The sequence below is a fragment of the Amblyomma mixtum genome, chromosome 3, assembly GCF_055824585.1.
Source record: "Amblyomma mixtum isolate Tamu chromosome 3, ASM5582458v1, whole genome shotgun sequence".
Classification (NCBI taxonomy): Eukaryota; Metazoa; Arthropoda; class Arachnida; order Ixodida; family Ixodidae; genus Amblyomma; species Amblyomma mixtum.
Window position 1 is genome coordinate 270,730,517 of NC_143014.1, and position 19,861 is coordinate 270,750,377.

The 19,861-nt window shown below is 48.2% G+C and overlaps 1 protein-coding gene across 1 annotated transcript in view; it reads right to left on the reverse strand.

Moving 5' to 3' along the window:
- The window catches only part of LOC149354730 (uncharacterized), a 105,247-nt gene that overhangs the window by 8,157 nt on the left and 77,229 nt on the right, over positions 1–19,861 (reverse strand). Inside the window, exons 3-4 of the mRNA XM_089583497.1 lie at positions 13,284–13,902; positions 11,150–11,252 (exon numbers count right to left, since the gene is read on the reverse strand). Coding sequence (XP_089439623.1) covers positions 11,150–11,252; positions 13,284–13,872 — 692 coding nt within the window. The 5' untranslated portion in view covers positions 13,873–13,902. The remainder of the gene's footprint in view (positions 1–11,149; positions 11,253–13,283; positions 13,903–19,861) is intronic.

Sequence of the window (19,861 nt, forward strand, 5' to 3'; positions counted from 1 at the left end):
GAACAGGAGGAAGGAAAACTTTTTAATGCGAAACCAATACTTGGCTGTGTTCGCGGTTTCGTGCCAGATGAAAGGGGACGCAAAACTTGCCCATAGACCTTGCGTCAGTCCATTAAGAGTTAGGTGTAAAATAATTATTGTATAAGATAGGTGATGACAAAATGTCGCTGCGCGCCGAATTTGGTTGATATCGAGTAATCGATTAAATAATTGGAGGCAAAAAGTCAATAAGCCGGCGAAGTAGCCATGGGCATCGTATAGTGGTTAGACGTCAAAACAGCCTTGCGCGTAAAAATTGTGAGAAAATACCTAACCAAGCAGGACGAAGGTTTGAAATAGAATAAAAGATGACTAACGCTAATAAATGAAACAAAAAGGTACGGTTTATGTGGAGTAACTAGAGGCAAAAAGACAATTAGCCGTAAAAAAATAGCCACGGACGTCGATATAGTGGGAAGACGCCAGAACAGCCTCGGACATAGAAATAGTATAAAACAAAAAAGGCTAAAAAAGAGTAAACCAGGTTAAAAAACTGTTAACTAATGCAAAAGTAAGAAAGAAAATCATGGAGGTGACAAGTGTGGAAGAGGCCCCCCAGTGCGGGTCGCCACAGTGATCTCTAACGTTTTTCTCGTCAAAACCGCGTGTAGATGGTTCCGTGCTAGACGGACTGATGCCGACCTGAGGGGCGGCCCACTCCACGGCCCGGATCTGGACGGCCGGGTCTGAGCTGGCCAACGCGGCCTCGCCTTCCACTGCTGAAGAGAAGGATATTGCAGCAGAGCCACAGGGGGAGGCTCTTCCTTGCATTCCCACAGGATATTATCATATGTCGCCGGCTCACTGCACCATCTACATTCCGGCTTCACCTCTTGCGGATATGTATATTGGTGAATATATAAGGACTTGGAAAGGTTTCGTCTGAAGTCTCCTCCAAACACACTCCTGCCCCTTGACCAATGTCTTATGAGGCGGTGGGAAAACCCTCCGGCTCAACTCGTAGTGATTTGGAATGTCATTGAAGGACACCAGCCCCTCCCGTGAACCCTACCGGAACAGACGACTCACCTGCTCGGTTGACGAAACCTCGAGCTTACGTGAGCCGCCTCGTTCCCCGGGTTTCAACGGTGCGCCGGTACCTACACCACCTCAACCTCTCTCATACCTTTACGTGACTCAGCTCAAAAGCCGACATGCCGCCGCCGATATCCTGCCCCCCCCCCCCCGCGAAATTCCAAATGGCCGTTTTCTAGTCACTGAAAATCAGATCAGGCTTTGTGCTAGCTATGGCTAGAGCGATCCGTCTCCCCCGCCGTCTCGAAAGACCTGGTTCTTACCGTCTGGAAGCGATCGAGCGTCCCTGCGCACCCACCAACCTTATCGCAAATGCTTGCCTGTATCTATACTTAGCAGTGTCCACATAGGCCGCTGTTTTGTATTCCCCATAATTTGCGTAGAGCGCTGTCGCCCTCGCCTTTCTTCTGGCTTTATGATGCACCGGGTGCATGTTTTTCGGCAGAGGTTTGATGTACAACCCCTTGCCTACCGCCTTCAATAGCTGCGTTCTCCTATCTACCCCCGGAGTTTCGACCCTTATGCCGATCTTCTACAATGTTTCTCCTGTCGCCTGTTTTCGAGAGCCTAGCCATGCGCATCGTAACATGCGCCTCACTTAACTCATCCGAGGTATTGTGCACCACCAGACCCATTAAACGTTCCGTCCATGCATTGTTCTGTAGCCCCAAAGCTGCCTTGTACACTTGCCTGATCAAAGCTTTTTTCTGCCTTACCCCTCTCTGTGACATCCAGCTTAAGTTAGGGAAGCACATACACCAGCCTGCTTGCCATGAACGCCTCCACCAGTTTAAACAGGTCTCTCTTCTTCGCCCCACTCTTCAGGTTGGCTGTTCTCCTCATGAGTCTCACCGTCGCATTGGCCGTGCCCTTGAACCGCTCTAACACCTCCTTATTCTATCTGTTCGTCCGTACATTCAACCCCAAGATCCGGATCGTCAAAACCACAGCGATCGGCAGCCTCCCCACCCTAACTTCCAGCGGAAGTGAGGGTGATCCAGCACCGCAACGATAGTGATTCTGCTACCGAAGGTCCTGGCTGCTGATGATGGGTTGCAGCGCAATACTCTAAAACCGACCGATGTCTAAATATAACCCGTAGGATTGAAGTCGTGGCCTCCTATATTTTCTAGGCCTGGTCATTGGCGTGGATGAAAAAAAAAACTGGTCATTGGCGCCAAGATCAATGGATGCTGACCCCGTAGTTTTCGTCAAGGCTGCGAGCGCCGCTTCTCGGCGATCGGAAAAAGTAGGCGTATTGTGATGAATGAGGCGCTCGCCACGATACGGCGCTCGCATCGGACACAGTTGAAAAGTTCAACACAGTTGAACAAAAATAAGGAAAAAAATCCTGACCATGGTGGCAATTCCCACCGCCCCGTTTCAAAAGGGGCGCTCCTGTCCGTCCGTCCGTCCGTCCGTCCGTCCGTCCGTCCGTCCGTCCGTCCGTCCGTCCATCCATCCATCCATCCATCCATCCATCCATCGACCGTGGTCTCAGCGAATGCACTTCATCTTGGAGGCTATGTCACAGCGCACCTAGTTTCGCCACAGGTCGTGATGAGCCGCTCGCATCGCAGACAACCCGCTCGCGGCAGAGAGATTGAAGTGCGCGCGAACCAGCGGCACACCTCCATTGGCGCGTAGCGAACCTTCTCCCTCCTCGCCCCTCTCTGCTTTGCCGAACCAAAACACCAGAGGGCAGGGATATCCTGACGAGATTGCGGCTATGTCCGGCACTACGAACTAGTGAGAGCATGGCCCAAATTGCGACACCTTCAAGTGAGATCTATGTCAACCGGATACTTAGGCACATGCACCACGAACGGCAGCAGGGTAGAAGGAAAGCCAGAGTCAAAGTACTGGCAAAAAAAACTATAAAAAAAACCGGTAGCGCTATACGTGGACATCAGGGCCTATGCCAAGCCAGGCAGGGTCGCGATTGCTGCAGCCTACAACCAGAAGAGGCCAATGATCAGGGCTTTAATCTATGCCACAGATCCTGCGGAGGCGAAATCACTGGCCACGAACGGCAGCACAAGATAAATAGGGGGAGTTATTGCACATAGTGACGGACTCCCAACAAGCCTGAAGGGGCTACCTTGCTATAAACTCTCACGGAAGGGCGAGCACACTATCGAGTGCACTCTCACACTCACACATAATGACACGGACACCTAGTCACGAAGGCCTAGCTGGAAACGAGTTCGCGAATGGTCTAGTCGGAGCTCGCACAAACCGGGCGGATCCCCATCCCTACCCTACTCCCCTCCTAGGACCGTATGGTGAAAGGCTAGAATACCTTAGTCTAGAAAGAAGACATTTCTCATCACCACAGAAACTACTATCCTCCTCGGATGCCACTGACCGGAGGAGAATAAAAACACATACCCGAGTCTTCACATTTTACCCAAGATCAGACCCTTACAATACCCAAGTTACTGTCCTTGGTGTGGAGCAAGGCCCACGCTCTACCATACATATTGGGAATGCCAGGACAAACCGGACAAAACGTTAATAGTGCCACAACCGACACACGAGCAGTGGTAGGAGGCCCTGCGACAACCTGGACCAGCAAGCCTGGATCATCCAGCTCGTCCGCAAGTAAGCTGCCGCCAGCGCAGCCCTGGACTAGGGGCCCCACCAGCCGGCTACTACGAATTAATCTATGCCAATTAATAGTTCTCTCTTTCTCTCTGCCCAGCCGCGGTGGCTCAGTAGTTACGGCGCTCGGCTGCTGACCTTCCCGTCGTAGCCATCCCGAAGCCGTCTACTAACCTGCGCGGCCATGCTACATCCCAAAAATAATTTCTTCTACGTATGGCCCTAGACTAGAAAGACCTTCCCGGTCACATAGCTTCCTTAACAGATCTTCAAGAATTCAAGACTGCCACCGAAAATCATTTCTGTGATGACTGCCGTACTCCCCACCCACCCCTCATGTAATACTCCTTCAATGGAGCCTTTCAGGACCTAAGAAATAAAATAATTGAACACAGAAGACTCAAATATTTTCCCCCGCCGCGGTGGCTCAGTGGTTACGGCGTTTGGCTGCTGACCCGAAAGACGCGGATTCGATCCCGGCCGCGGTGGAAGAATTTCGATGAAGGCGAAATTCTAGAGGCCCGTGTACTGTGTGATGTGAGTGCACGTTAAAGAACCACAGGTGGTCGAAATTTCCGGAGCCCTTCACTACGGCGTCCCTCATAGCCTTAGTTGCTTTGGGACGTTAAACCCCAATAAACCAATAAACCAATCTCTTTCTCTCTCTTGGCCTCCTCAAACTTCGACAGTAAGGAGCGCTGGTTGCCTTGATTTTGCTTTAACGGCCGTTTTCGAGCCCATGCCCAAGCATGGAATATACATGGTCTGTTCTGAAAGTAGTAGGACTCATTTTTTAAAACAAAATTTATTCAAGAGAATAGTACAAACGATTACAATTTTTCCTTCCGCACTTACACGCTGCTGCCAATGAGTTTTACAGTTTTCGTACGCCTCCAGGAACGCCTGGACCGGAATGCTGTTTAGCTCCCTCGTCACGGCCTGTTGAACCACCTCTACCGATCCGTGATGTTTCCCCTTGAGCGTCGATTTTATTCTCGGGAATAGAAAAAAAGTCTCGCGGGGCCAAGTCGAGACTATAGGGGGGCTGTGCTTGTGCTGGGCCTTGTGCTGGGCAAAAAAATCGGGGTCCTCATTAAGATTATGAAGAAGATCCTACCGGTTGGCCTTTTCCTCCTCTGATAACACTCCCGGCACCAACTTCGCGCACGCTTTCCTCATGGATAAGTTTTTTGTCACGATCTCAAAAACTTGGGTTTCAGGAATGCTCAAGTTATCAGCAATCATTCTGATACTCATCCTACGATCACTGTTAAGTAAATGTTTCACTCGCTACACATTTTCGTTGGTCTTGCTGGTCGAAGGGCGTCTGGAGCGGTCGTCTTTCTCCAATCTTTCCTTACCTTCTCGGAAAAGCTTGTGCCACTAAAAAACACATCATCTACCCATGGAAGCGTCACCGTAGGCCTCCTTAATCATGTTGTGAGTCTCTTTGTCCGTTTTACCAAAATTTACTCAAAATTTGATCGCGTATCGCTGATCCAGTAAACGCTCGACGATTCTGCGTGACGAGACGTTCCGACAGGGGTTCACAGTACAAGCGACCTCCTCTCTTCAATGGCCGAGAGCCTACTGCCGATTTTCCCCAGCATTCCCAATATCCCCCTTCAACGATCCAGCACGCGCAGACCACCTCTCGTCCGCCCGTTCGCCCAGGAAAAAATCAGTCCTACTACTTTCAGAACAGACCCTGTATAAGGAGTCTCTGTTGAAGCAATATATTTCCGAGAGAGCAGTAAGAATTGCTGGATGGAATCTGTCGTGGCTCATTTTCCAATTAATGGGAGCACATGTAATGGGAGTACGTATCCGGTCCGAGTTTGCTTCGCGCATGACAGCGCGATACGCAGCGCGCTGTCTCGGTGGCGATAAGGTAAGACGGTAAGAGCAGGAGCAGTGTGATGCAGGAGAGACAGGGTGCTTGCATTGGTGCTGCGTCGGCGTCTCGCCGGAACCAGGAGAATCATCAGTGCGAACTATAGTAAACGAAACAGAAACTGCGGCGGTACATCTAGGGTTTCGAGTGCTTTGGTCGGTAGCGAGACGCAATTGAGTGCCAGGGCTAGAAAAGTTCGAAACACGCGGGCTATCTGGGGCCGAAACCCGCCTATAGCTGTGTCAGATGAAGCAGCTTAAAGGGCCTCTCAAACAGGCAGTCAATAAAGTTGCGATATGCCTAGGACGTTAAACGATGCCGCTTCACAAACAGCCTGCAACAAGAATTTATTTAATGCGTTTTGTGGAAGCTATATGCAGCCATAATGTGAATTTCCACGTCTTGGCGCCTCTCCCTCTCCTCGTGTCAATTTTCCCACGCTGGAACGTGGCCGCCCTACCTCTGGTGCCTGCCCACTCGGCCCCTCCGCTACATCCTCCGGCTGCCGACAGCTTCCTGACCAGCCGGAGTGGCCACGGTCATGGTAGCTGCGTGACGTCTGAGAGAGTCGGTGCGGCGAACCAATGACAACTCCCGGCTGCTGACGTCAACTGCACGACATGACGTCGTATGCCTGGTTTCGTGCGTGAGCCTGGCAGCGCTGTTCACCCCCTAGGTGCAAAAGCGGGAATTTCCAAAAATGTATTGTAAATTTTCCGCTCCTTTTTGAGGTCTCGTACGTGGCATGAACGCTCGATGGCCTCCGTCTACATAATGAAAACATTTTATAGCCAACCTCGAACACCCTTTTCGGGGTCCCTTTAATGGTAGCGCCGTCCCCGTGGGCTCTGTCCAATGAGGGCAGCCGTCTGCGCATTCCGAAATGCCCGCTTGCTACAAAGGACGAGACCATCTGATCGTAATTATCATTAGCGCGACACTGACGCCGGCCGAATGCCACGCAAGCGGAGCAATGGAAGGATGACGCTGATTCAAAACTGCGCATGCGAGTGGCCATTTTGAGCTTTCGCTCGGCTCTGCCAGGCGGCGCTGACGCGCAATTTTTTCTAAAGCCCGTTGGCCTTCTTAAGTTCTTTTCTTCTGCGGTGCGTTTGGTTTACTTCTGTCCGCACCTGTACGTGCTTTCAATGCAAAAATGTTGTTTCTTTATCATTTCCGTTTAATTTTCACTTCTTTGTTAATATTTTCTTCCTCTTTATTGAGACACACACTAATTAGCATGCCCCGCCGCGGTGGCTCACTGGTTACGGCGCTCTGCTGCTGACCCGAAGGACGCGGGTTCGATCCCGGCTGCGGTGGCCGAATTTCGATGAAGGCGAAATTCTAGAGGCCCGTGTACTGTGCGATGTCAATGCATGTTAAGGAACCCCAGGTGGTCAAAATTTCCGGAGCCCTTCACTACGGCGACCCTCACAGCCTGAGCTGTTTTGGGGTGTTAAACCCCAATAAACCAATAAACCAACTAATTAGCATACAGTCGCAAGGCAACGAATAGACTAGGTTCACCTTTCTTTACAAATGAGAAACGCGCTTTTCCCGAAAGCTTTCTAAATAGTTCATGTGTATGCAACATAATTTCAATGTAATAAATACCATCATAAAAAAGCGGTTTTGCGGCCTATGAGTTGCGTGCTCGCCTCACAATCTGAAAGTCCTAGGTTTAATTTAAGAAATTTTATTTTTCTGTGGTATTAGTACCACGGTGACGTCATCCGGGAGTTTTGGTACCACTGCTCCTGGTCAATGCCAACCACGCCGGGTTTTGTTGATGATGGGCCATATGAGGCTTTCGCATTACAAAAGAAAAAAGTGTCGCCCCGGAAAGATCCCAATTGTGAATGGTCTTCTGGCTATATTGCGAATCGCTGCTCGCGGACCGAGTCAGAGCGGCGGAAATCGGTGACGTAGGGTTACGTAATGTCGATCCGCGAAAATGCATCGCGTTTTCGGCCGTCATATGAATCCACCTTAACAAATATCGGTTATCCTGCCTTCGCAATACATGAACTGCCTTGATTTCTTCTTGATTTCGGCTAGGATGTCGTTAACTGGCACCATTTGTTCCCTGATACACTGTGCTACATTCCTGTATTTTTACGTTGCGCCTATCTTTCTTTCCATAGCCAGCTGCGCTGTCCTCATTTTATGTTGAATCATTTTCGTTACCCTCTTCTTTTCTGCCCCGTAGGTGATTCTCGCTGATATACAGCTGTTATATACTTATTGCTTGAAGGGTACTGGTAAACGGCCATTAATGATTTGAGAGTACCTGCCAATTGGCCTCCACCCCATTCACATTCATCGGGTGATATCGCTATCGTGTTGGGAACTGCGGCCAATGCCTGCCCTAAGTAGATGCACTCGCGTACCACCTAAAGCGCTTGGCTACCTGGCTAGCTGCTGTTCCCTTTCGCGACGGCTGAAAATTAATTTCATTTTCACCATATTAACTTATAGGCCTACCCTTGTGTTTTCTGTGGCTAAGACATTGATCATTATTTGCTATTCGTCCTCTGCAAGGCGATGTCGTCAGCGGATCGCAGATTACTAAGGCATTCTCCACAAACTGATCCCCAACTGTCCTCAATACAAGTATCTAAATACCTTCTCTCAACGGGAGATGAATTTCATTGGAGAGATTATGTATCTCTGCCTGACACAATTCCGTGTTGGGATTTTATTACTTTCTTTGTGGAGGCTATGGTGTGTCAGCAGCAGCTGTAGATATCATCCAGTATTTCTACATATGGCTTTTCTGCACCCTAATTCCGTAATATCCGCAGGACTGCTGTGGCTTAGACTGAATCAAACGCTTTATCGTAATCCATTAAGACTATTTTTATATAAGGATTAGTTACATTTCGCACATGTGTGTATTGCTTGAGGAATGGTGCGAATCTATTGTCTAGTAGCAATTACCAAAGCAAGCCCGGTTATTTGGTTGATTGAAGTCTAAGGTTCTCCGACACTATTAGAGGTTACCTTAGCGGATACGTTGTAGGTAGAGGACAGAAAGCCGATTGGTCTTTAATTTTTGATGTACTTGACGTCCCTCTCGTGTGCACTAAAATGAAGTTAGCGTTTTTCCGCGATTTCGGTATGGTCGAGGTTATGTAGCATTGCGTATACGTGGTAACTAGTTTTTCTGGCAGAATCTTCTTCACCGCAGTTCAATAAATCTTCTGTTACCTGACCCTTTTTTTTATTGCGACAGATGGACTATGTGCATAAAGCAATAATTTACAAATTATTATGCACGCCGGACTCCCTAAGAAGTCAAGCGAGGGCCTTACCAACTGCTTACTCTCATTGGATCGCTTCTAAGGCTTTTTTTACTCTCTCTTTCGTTATCAGCAGGTTGTCGCATTGCTGTGCCTTACTGCCTCTCTCATTATCGTCCTGATTGTTTCGGCTACTGTAGAACTTCTCGGCTACTTAAATCCTTATCCCCATTATTAATCATACCGACGTCCTTGTCTCAGCGCATGCATCTGATTTTTGCTCATGCATAACTGCCTCTTGACCGCTTCCAGTGTACCTACGTTCTTAAGAGAATGCTTGATTATCTGAATGTTATACCTCCTTATGTCGGTTGCTTTATACTTATTGATTTACTTTAATCGCTCAGCCAGCTGTTTCTGTCTTTTGGGTTAGAGCCTCCATGCTTTAGCACTTCTCAACCAGATCTTTCGTCTCCTGAGAGTGGTTACCGATATCCTGTCTATCCCACCGCCTACTTCTGTTTTGCCCTCCTAAAAGATGTCTTTAAGATTATGGATTATTGCTTGAACAATAAGGTCGTCGTGCTGAATCAAAGCGCAATACCTGTTAGGCACGGAGATCCAGATTCCTCTATCTTCCCTCTTCCCGCTATACCGCCGGTGGGCTTCTTTTCCTACTAGTTTCCTTTCGTTCTTTCTTGAAGTATAGCCTAATTCGAGACCATCCTAAGGTGATTGCATTGCACCTTTCGAGAAACCCCACATCCTCCATGATGCTGAGTAAGTGCACAATATGGAGTCTATTGTATTTTTAGTCTTGCCGTTCGGGCACTTCGGAATCAGAATCGGTATATTGAGATAAAAATGTCCACGACCACTTCTGGTTCTCCCGTTTGCGAAAGAAGGTATCCATAGCCAGCTAATTATTTCGATCTGTGAACTCTAATAATAATTCCCACCGCTATTCATAGAACTTCCATACTCACCAACCGCCTAGTCTCCAACCTGCGTGTTACTTACCCAAGCATTGAAGTCGCTCCCATGCCTTCATAGAAGCTTTCTACTATCTGATCATCATGACTGGACGTTGGCGCGAGGACCTGTACCCCGTTGTATTTTTACCTCTTATTAAGCGTATTTATCACTTCTGGCACCGTCTCGGTAATGCTATGGAATTCCTTTTTGTTGCCAACTGTATTCTTATTGGTCGGGAATCCCGCACTTAGTATACGTCTGTCCGATAATCCACAATAGCATAGTACGCGGCCGCCCTTTAGCCATGCATATGCTACGTCTGTCCTCCTAACTTCACTAAGTCCTCACATCCCACTTTATATCCGCTAGTTCCTCGAAGAACACTGCCACTCTCACTTCACTGGATAAGGTTCTAACATCACACGTATCCAGAACCAGTTTAAATTGGCGGCCTGTCCAGAGCCAGAGCTTCTTAGCACACTTCGCTGCATCACAGGTTATAGTACCGCCTTGGTCAGTTGCTGCACAGCTATTGAGGCCTGAGGGCTTGGAGTTAATTATTGCATTCTCACAGAAGATGGTAGCCAATTTCTCCACTAGGGTTGCCGAATCATGCTGTGGTGAGGGAGTGCGTTGTTGGCTCTGGTCACCGGGAACGCTACATCTCTTGTTGTTCAAATCCATCGACACGCAGATTTTCCTTTAGCCGGTAGAGAATTGCGGCAAACCTGCATGCGAGCAACGGTCCTCCTGCGTGCGAGGCAAATGCTCTCTCTACCTCTACGCCATATCGCTCCTCCCTGACGGCAGCATGCCCAGCAGAAGGGAGTGCAGGGCAGTCTCACTGTCGGTGGCGAACAGCAGCATCACGCGGGTGAAATGCCGCAGTGATTGTGGCCCAGATTTCCAATCACAAGGTCGGTAATCCTGCTGGCTATAAAATACTAAACAGTGACGGAAACACAGTCTTGTGTTCACGTCACCGGTGACTTTTTTGCAGAGAACCGCGATTGACTGCGTCTCAGACGTCCGTAAAGTAACTCGCGCATGGAGTTTCTGTCACGACTCCTCTAAGTGTGCGACAACACTCCTGCCTACGTACATGCGCGGCCATCGTTGGCACCAGAATATATACTCGAAACGCTAGTCAATGTAAACGCTTCCATGTTGTTGTGTCTGATGAAATCGTGTTTCGAACAGAACAACGGCCATGCATATGGGTGCTCAAGCACGTTCTATATTGGGAAAAAGTCCGTTCGCATTTGTACTACGCAAACTCCCAGTAATCGAGTGAATTCTGTGTGGTGGAGAGCCAGATCACGAAAATAGCGCATGTAACGTTGGGCCAATGCGGACCCACCTGTCCTTCGCAGCCTTCGAGCTGCGCCGGGATCTGCTGGTTCCAGCTGAGGCCACTGCCATTGACGGACTGGTGGTGGAGCCCGTAGGCATCGCTGTGGCTCCTGCGCAAGCAAAGCACAGCCTGTGGCTCCCTCCCTCAACGTTTTCATGTCTCGATGCATTCTGTTGCGGCTGCCAGAGCCAGCGCGTACTTCAGTACTGCGGTCTTCTCGTATCCTCAACCAGGAAGCAACTTTCTCGACGCAGACATTGATGCCAGCGTCCCGAGTCCTTCATAAACAGCTTACTCGACAACGATAATTCCCGTCTATAGGCCCTCTTAGAACAAAAAACGAGCATGTCAAGCCATGACTCCGCACGACCAGGGTTAAAAAACGGTTTATTTTCCTTGTGCTCGATAACTAATTTCCCAGGGATTACTTGGTGTCCTCTTTCTGGTACCTCAAGTGATAAGGGACTTCAGGCCTTTCTGCAATACTGCTTAGATTCTGGTTACAGCGCAGCGCAGCGATGAAGGTTACAGCGCAGCTTGTAAATTGCTCACAGTAGAAGGTAGAAATGAAAATTCAAGCGTAACCTGTAAAATCAATGAGGTACTAGCACCTTTAGAAAATAGGGATGGACAAAGTTTTGAAAATTATTGGTTAGAAGGATCAGATTAGTGTGTAGAGCCGGAAAAACTGGCAGCTGCCATAAAGATGGGCCTCTTCGGATTCCTCCTGACAGAACAAAAGTTGAAGGACTATAAAGATCAAAGTTTTGCTTACCTGTTTTCTTCTTTCAAATTATTCGTTAGATATTAGCATACATGGATCAACCCGTAGTATTCCGTTACGACCGAAAAATAATACACTGTTCAATTTCTTCTTGTTGCTGTTTCTGTTTCAATCGCACAATGGCTGTGACATGTGAGAAGGCTTAGGTCACTTGAGGCATCCAAACTCGCCGATATATAGTTTTATTCCAACATAGCGTCGAAGGTAGCCAGAAACAACTTGAGAGAAGAAATTAAATTCTAAATTACTTGGCGATAGGCAGTGAATCCCACGTGTTGGCCCATTTGTTCTATAGTCTTTGAAGTCATTAAAGAGGCGAAAATATGCAAATACAGCGAGGAATCTGCAGCCATTAGCAACCGTACCGAAAATAATATGGGTGGCCCAACTTCAAGATCCGCAGGAGGCGCATTAGTGATATTCGCAGGCTAAGCACAAGAACAAGACAGTTCTGGGCACGCATACACACACGCCCTTGCCTACAGCGGCTTTTTCTGTACATTTTTTCCCATACACGTTTCTCGCCTTCTCACTGCCGCATCACGATAACCTGGAAGAGCATCAAGCACAGGCTCCCTATACTGGAAGCGTGAGCATTGTGAAACAGTTTATAGGCTAAATTTATCACAGGGGCATGGGTAACATTATGAAAACTGCGTGAAAGGAGTGGGTTATTTCATTAAGTAGCAAGTACCCTCTCGTAGCGCTTCTCGTAACGGACCTTCATTAGAAGACCACATTTTAGTGCGCTTGAACTAAGGCTTATTCAGTCTCGAAAAAGGCTCGCTGTTTGAAGCCAGCTAGACCCTCAGAAATAAAATAAATATTGCTGCGACTGCGCCGCGCCTAGCTTTCGCACCCACGACGGCGCGAAAAGATAAGTTTCGCTGGTCAATGCACGAGAAGTAATCTCTATGCTGTCGCCGCAGTCGATGACTCCTTGCGTTTAACTGCCACACTATCTCACGCTGTGAATTGCACGTCGTCGTCTTCTTCAAGAGTGATCTGTGCGCAACGGTTCCAGAGCACACCGCTATCGCAGTACCCTCTTAAGGTGCGTTAAGCGCTGCGAAAATTTTCTAATGCGCTACTACTGTGGTCCCCAATCACCGATTTCGCCAATGTTTCTCTTGAAACCTCAGCCTCGAATCGGAATCGAAATAAACCGCGGCGTCCTAAAGCACATACTTTGCATTTGGGCAAGTATGATAACTCGGTTGTATTTTTTTTCTTCCGCGACTTCATCTGCGCTTGTAAAAGAAACGTGTACCTCTTTTATTTATGTGAACATAGAGATGAATTCATGAGGCGATTCTTCACCTATTCGGTTGGTTTCTGCAGGCATGGGTTACGTACCAGTAGCGTGTTTGAGCAGCCTAAATGTTGTTGCAATGCCTTCATCCTGGACACGGTGTCGATGGCTGGAGCGCCTGCTGGCGCTGGCCGCACACGGGTCCGATGACAATGACAGCCGACCAGAGGTCTTCCCGTCTTCGAATGACCTTTTCTCCTTAAGAGAAATGCAGTGCGAGGGAGTAGGTGGTGTCTTCGTGCAGGATGCCATGTCCTCCGTGGTGCTGCTGAACGGCGCTTCGGAGCGAGAACGCCAAAAGCCGCTTTCTCTCTGCAGAAATGGCGGGTGGCCCGAGAGCGGATCCTCGACGCATTCGTCCGCTGGACGGGGTCGCTTCGCCGGAGTCCCAAGAGGAGCTTCCGATGAAATGCTTTCATGTGCGCAGCTTCGTTGGGAGAAATCTGAATGAAATCTGAGCGGTGGAGTGTGGGGACTGAGCAAGCTTCCACGTGCTTTTTCCTCGAAAGGCGCAACGTGTAGTTGGAAACGCTCGATCTCTTCATACTCTTTTTCCATTCGATCCAAGGCTTCCTGCCATATTTTTCCCTCTTCCTGCCCTGCCCGCAGCGTATCGGCCATGAACAGCTCCATGGTTTGTTTGTAGTTCGCAGCCTCGTTTTCCTGCAAGCGAAAACAAAAGAAAGAGATGAAGATACCCTTCTGATACCCTCAGGTGTCAGGTACCCTGCGCGCGCTCCTGGCGCCATTTCTCCCACACGCCGCAGCCGAAACGCATAGCCGCCGCCGTTCGATACTGCGTGTACACCCCCTCCCTCTTCTTCCGTGGCGACGACCTCACGATAGCGCGCGGTGTTCTCCGGTTGCCGAAGCGCCGGCTCGGCATCTGCGGATAATGGCGTGTGCATCTCAAGCCGAAACGCAGAGCCACGGTCACTTGACTCGCTGGGAGCGTCAGCGGCATCAGTCACACGCTGCTATCTCTTCACCGCGCAATGTTCCTAAGAGTTCACGCGCTGCCTCCCGCGACCTCGCGATAACTTAATTGCTTCATGAAAATCAATAACTGTCAGTGGAGCGTTTCTTGCAGAAGGAATATGTGTGAAAAAAATTTCCTACGATTACGCTACTTCCTAATACGGAATTTGAGCGCAGCAAGGTCATCAGCTGTTTCAGCTTTTCGATAGACTGAGGCAAAGAATTCGAGCAAGACATGCTCTTACCACCCAAGCAAAAGCGCGCTGAAAAGAAATTCGAACAGTGGAGCGAGTAGGAGCAGCGTTGTTCGCGTTTCTTTTCACAGAGATAGTACGTTCAGCTCGGATGTCACGACGCTTTCGATTTGCTGCCGGAATGTGGAATATTCACTTTCCGCCGGCATAGCGAATTTACGAGCGTCCCAAGGCGAACACGTTTTGCGTCGTGAACTACTGCGCACCTTGTCCACGCGGTACTGAACAGCGAAGCTGCGTCTTCTGAAGAAAGGAAAGTGCCCTGTAAGCCGCGCACCTCCCACCTTCCTGCCTATGCAGCAAGCCGTGACAAGCCCTTTCTCGGTTCCCTCCCTTCTTAATCAAAGGCCGACTCTGCCTCACGCTCTGAGCACTGCAAGCATAAGTTGTCCTCCGCACATCTTTCTTGGCAATGTCGTTATTACTAGTGACAATTTAAACTTATCAGTGGTTTCCAAAGCCAACTTCGAAGATAACGCGAGCGAACAGAGAACATAAACGGGAAAAAGCATTTCTGAAACTCGTTCAAGCAACATCTCGCGCATGTATGCGGGTTCTATGGATGAAAGCGTCGAGGCTTCGAGAGCTCACCGCTCAGTGGGTACTGAAAGCCCCTTCGGGCCTGGGATCTAGGGCTGTAAGGCATGGAGGCTCATTTCTCGTTAGAATTCTGACTACAAAATACTAGCCGCAATATTAGCAAATCGCATGGCATCAGTTCTTACTGACCTAATGAGCAATGTCCAAACATCTTGTGCGGCTGGATGCACAATTTTTTCTTCACTAGCCTTAACTCGTGGTCTTTTTACATTCGCCACGCGCACACAGGTTTCGGGTGCTTTCTTTTCTCTGGACCTAGAGAAAGCTGGACCAAGAGACTGCTTCAGCTTCCCTAATCGCCTGTCTTCAGTCCACTGAACACAGGTCTAGAAGCTTGTTTTGCAGTCAACGACCAGCTAACTGGCCCCATCCTAGTGAGCCGTGCTATACGGTAGCGTTGCCCATTGTCTTCAATTCTCTTCGTAATCTGCATAGAGTCTTTGCTGGATTCAAAGTTGCAAGTCTAGGCTTCCCTCTTTCAGGCCTCGGCGAGGTTAGAGTAGCAGCGTATGCTGATGATATCTCCCTTTTCATTAGGAACAATGACAGTTACAGATCATTCCTGCAGCTTTTTCACGCCTAAAGCAACCTGTCAGGTGCGCGCCTCAGTGCGGCTAAAAGTCAATCGTTACGCTTTGGATCCTATGAAGAAGGATTCGCTGATGGTGTCCTATGGGTAGACGGAGTAAAAGTCCCAGGTGTCAGGTTCCTAGCCTCACGTGAAGTAGGACGTGCCGCGTGGAACTAATAAAAAAAACGCACGGCTGAACAGCGTAAGGAGGTAACCAGAACTTTTCATCTCCCTTTTCCTGAACGAGCACACCATACTAGAACCCGTATTATAGCATATCTCTCTTGTGTGGCTAAAATTACACGCTCTCCACTCCGCGTCCTCCAGAGGTTAGCCACCCCGCGCGGCTCTTTCTGTTGGGACGGACAGGCAGAGAGCGTGGCAAGGGTATTTGTTTTCTTGCCAACAAACATCGGTGGTTTCACTATTCCAGGCTAATTATTATGTGTCGTATGTTGACCTTAAGAGCCATGTGGGATCTCATCTCCGACACAATGTGCCCAGGCAGAGAACTTCCTGCATATAAGGAACCCTTCCAACTGCACTGGTCGAGGAGGTTCATTGTCGTCGGAAATGGAAGAGTGACCGCACCCATCCTTCAGTACTAGGAAACTTGGCGTGTGTTTGCAATTCTTCTCTGCGTTGCACATTATGACATGATGCAGCTGCATAAAGCCAGGTCGTGCATTCTTAAACCATGGAATGGACCAGATTCTGGTATTATTACGTGTATAACATAGGCCAAAGTGGGCATTAGTACGAATATTATTATTATTATTTTATTGTGACACCCACTGAAATCTGTCCAATGGGGAGAACCAGATTAATATGTCGTTTTTACTGCAAGTTTTTTTTAAATAATAAATTCTCTTAAGCCTCTCCCCTAAATGGCTAGGGCGTCCTGCCACCGGGGGTATCTGTTGCTGAGGCTGTAGTCGTCGCTTCGTAGGTCTCCTAATTTATGCATGAGACACCGATCGTTGCATAGCACGAGACAGTAGAGAGGCCCGTGAACTTTTCTTTTCATTCTACTTTCAACAGACCCTTCCCCACTACCCCCCCCCCCCCCTCACACACACACGCACATACACATACACCACAAACCAGGTTCGAACTCGACTGCGGCGGCCGCTTTCCAATACAGGCGAAATGCAAAAGCAGCCCGCGTAACGTAACGCGCTACCATTACCTTTGTACCTTTAAATGGATTATGACGTAGCTACTACAGCCGTCGCTGTAAAGGAACGCCTGCCACCGTTTTGAAGTCAGTAAGCTCTGAAATCTGCGCTCAAAACCTGATGTCGACGCACGGAGTTTGCTTGAGAAATCGGCCGGTGATGGCGACACCTGCATTTCGTTTGTTTGTCTTTTCTAGCCTGTAAAAGATCTGTTTTCTGCTAGCGTGAACCCTTTGTGATTACAACGCGTTACCTTGTCATTACAGGCGAACTTCAGTTCTGTAGAGCAAATGACACTTGCTGAAGCGACGAAAATAACACACAACAATGAAGTCAAAATGTCGTCAGAGTTCGGGTGCGCACGGTTCAAAACTTGAAAAGCTAGCTCCATTTCGGCCGCGCATGCCACTGTTTTGAGGGATCTTCTTGATCCACTTAAAGAAGCCTGCGGGCCTTAAAAAGCAACGGCTTTCCATTTTTGTTCAGGTGCAGCCATCAGGAGGCCGCATTATTTTATTAGGGAGGACCACAAAACAGCCGAGGGGCCTGTGCGAATGTTTTAGTTTTTAGGGAAATAAGCTCGGGCAATCGAGAGCCCTGACCGGATCCAAAGTTTTTCATCGGGCGCCATCTCAGGCAGTCTTAAGCCCGGAGATAGCGCAGATAGGATAGCGGGAGCCGTAGGAACACGGTGACATTATCTTATAATAACAATGTATACCAGAGCCATTTGACAGAAGAAACGTCATCTAAAAGCAAAGAGCTAATTTTGCGAACAGAGGCGGGATAAGAATAAAATTAAAAGGTAAGTTGTCACGGCCTTTTCTGTTAGGCAAATGTTAACTCCCAACTTCAATAACGTCTCAGCAGCGCATGTAGGCACGCATGAAAGGCGAGACGGGACTGCCCAGATGGGCTGGCAGTTCAGGCTGCTGCGTCATGGACAGGACACAAGCGACTGATGCGAGGTGGGATTGATTCTGAACAGCATAGAATGCACATCTCTGACGACAGGAGTTTGCAGAAAATGCAGCTTCGCTGTTTTCAGAGGTCAAAATGCGCTTACGAATGTCTTTTGAGTCGACGTTCTCATTCATCTCGACACATTACGTAAGTTACACTCATCGAGAACGACCACTATGGCATTTTCTTTGGATGCCAAGGAGACCACCATTCACATCTGCAAAGGAATTATGTTCATCCCTCAAGCGAGTTTCCCGAAGCTTTTAGAGAGTGAGCACAATGCTGTTAGCATCAGAGTAACAAAGCTGCTCACCCTCAAGTACCCAAGATTACAAATAAGCCTACAGTGTGAACACAAATAACCCTATATGGGGGTAAAAATGGAGAAAGCTGGCCTCTGGCGCACTTCCTTTTATGGGCAGGGTATGCTGCCCAAGTTCCGGGGTAGATTTCGGCAACTGAATGTACAATATGCTTACATTCTTCTTACTACCTTCAAGTATTTGGAACAAGCATGGGCACTCCCTTCGCACCCACCTACGCGAACATTTTTATGGGGCTACTAGAATCTAAACTTCTAAATTCATTTCTAAAAAAAACCACTTATATATCTGCGTTACAAAGACGACATTTTCATGATATGGGAGCATGGGGCTGAGACCCTGAAGGCATTCGTCACACATTTCATTTCATGCCCCTCCAGCATTAAATTCTCCTTGAACTCCTCGAAAATGCAAGTCAATTTCCTTGACACCACTGTCCATTTAGAAAATAGCAAGCTCAAAACCACACTTTACAGGAAGCCTACTGACCGACAACAATACTTAGATTTCACTAGTCATCATCCAAGACACTGCAAACAAGGTATATTCGTAGGACAGGCAACGAGACTAAGAAGAATATGTAGCGACGGCGACGACTACCTGAAACACCTCCACTCCCTAAAAAACACACTAATCACCAGAAACCATCCACAGACAACCCTTAATAATGCGTTCCAACGAGTAACCACTTTGAAACGAGATGCAGTTCTTAAAAAACGAACAAAAGCTAACAGTCAACGACCTCCTGCACTTATAACGAAATACTCAAACGCGCTTCCAAACATAAACAATATCGTGCGGAAATACCACCCCATTTTAACTGGTAACGACCGTCTCAAGAAAATATTTCCCGACGCACCAAGGGTAACATACAGACGCAACACAAACTTGAAGGACATCCTGGTGCATGCTAAGCTCGGTAAGAAACCACCACCGACAGTAACTTCATGCTCTCGACCTAGATGCAAGACATGCAAACATTTACAAAGGGACACTACAGTTAAAGGTACGGCAAGCGATTTCAGTTTCGATATAAAGACCAGTTTTGACTGCACATCGTCCAATATTATCTACATGCTCCAGTACTCCTTCTGCCAGAAACAATATATCGTAGAAACCGGGAAAACAATGAGTGCCAGATTAAACGGGCACCGGGCTGACACAACACGGAATGAACAGAAGGCAGTGTCGACCCATTTTAATCAGCGCCATCACAAATCCGATGAACTCAAATTGTTCATTCTTCAGTCAGGCTTCAAATCGACTAGGGACAGAAAATACAGAGAAGCATTCCTAATCCACAAATTTAAACCACTAAAACCAACAGGGATTAACATGTCCAGAGGAAACCTGGAATCTCTCTGGTACATTCCAGGGTTAGCATAATTTTAAATTAACAAATGTCTTGCACGTGGTCAGACTATTTCCTAGAACCTCGCATAAGTATATTATCACTCTTTGCACCCTTCCCACTTCATGTCTTCCACCATATTTCCGGCCTTCTCACCCTCTCCCTTTGTTCACCTTTTTTTTTTCTCCTAAACCCCTACTATCAGTTCTCGGCAACCATGACATTCCTGTTACCCCCTCCGCCCCCACCTTTTGGCTTTCTCTGAACTCGAGCCATTCCCCCCCCCCCCCCCCTGCCTTGTCCTTCCTTTGAAATGCCCCCCTTTCTTTCTCCTTCCAGTGCCAGCCTATTTTGTTTGCCTTGTTCTCATTTCCCTGTACCACGCTGACTAATCCTCTTATCTG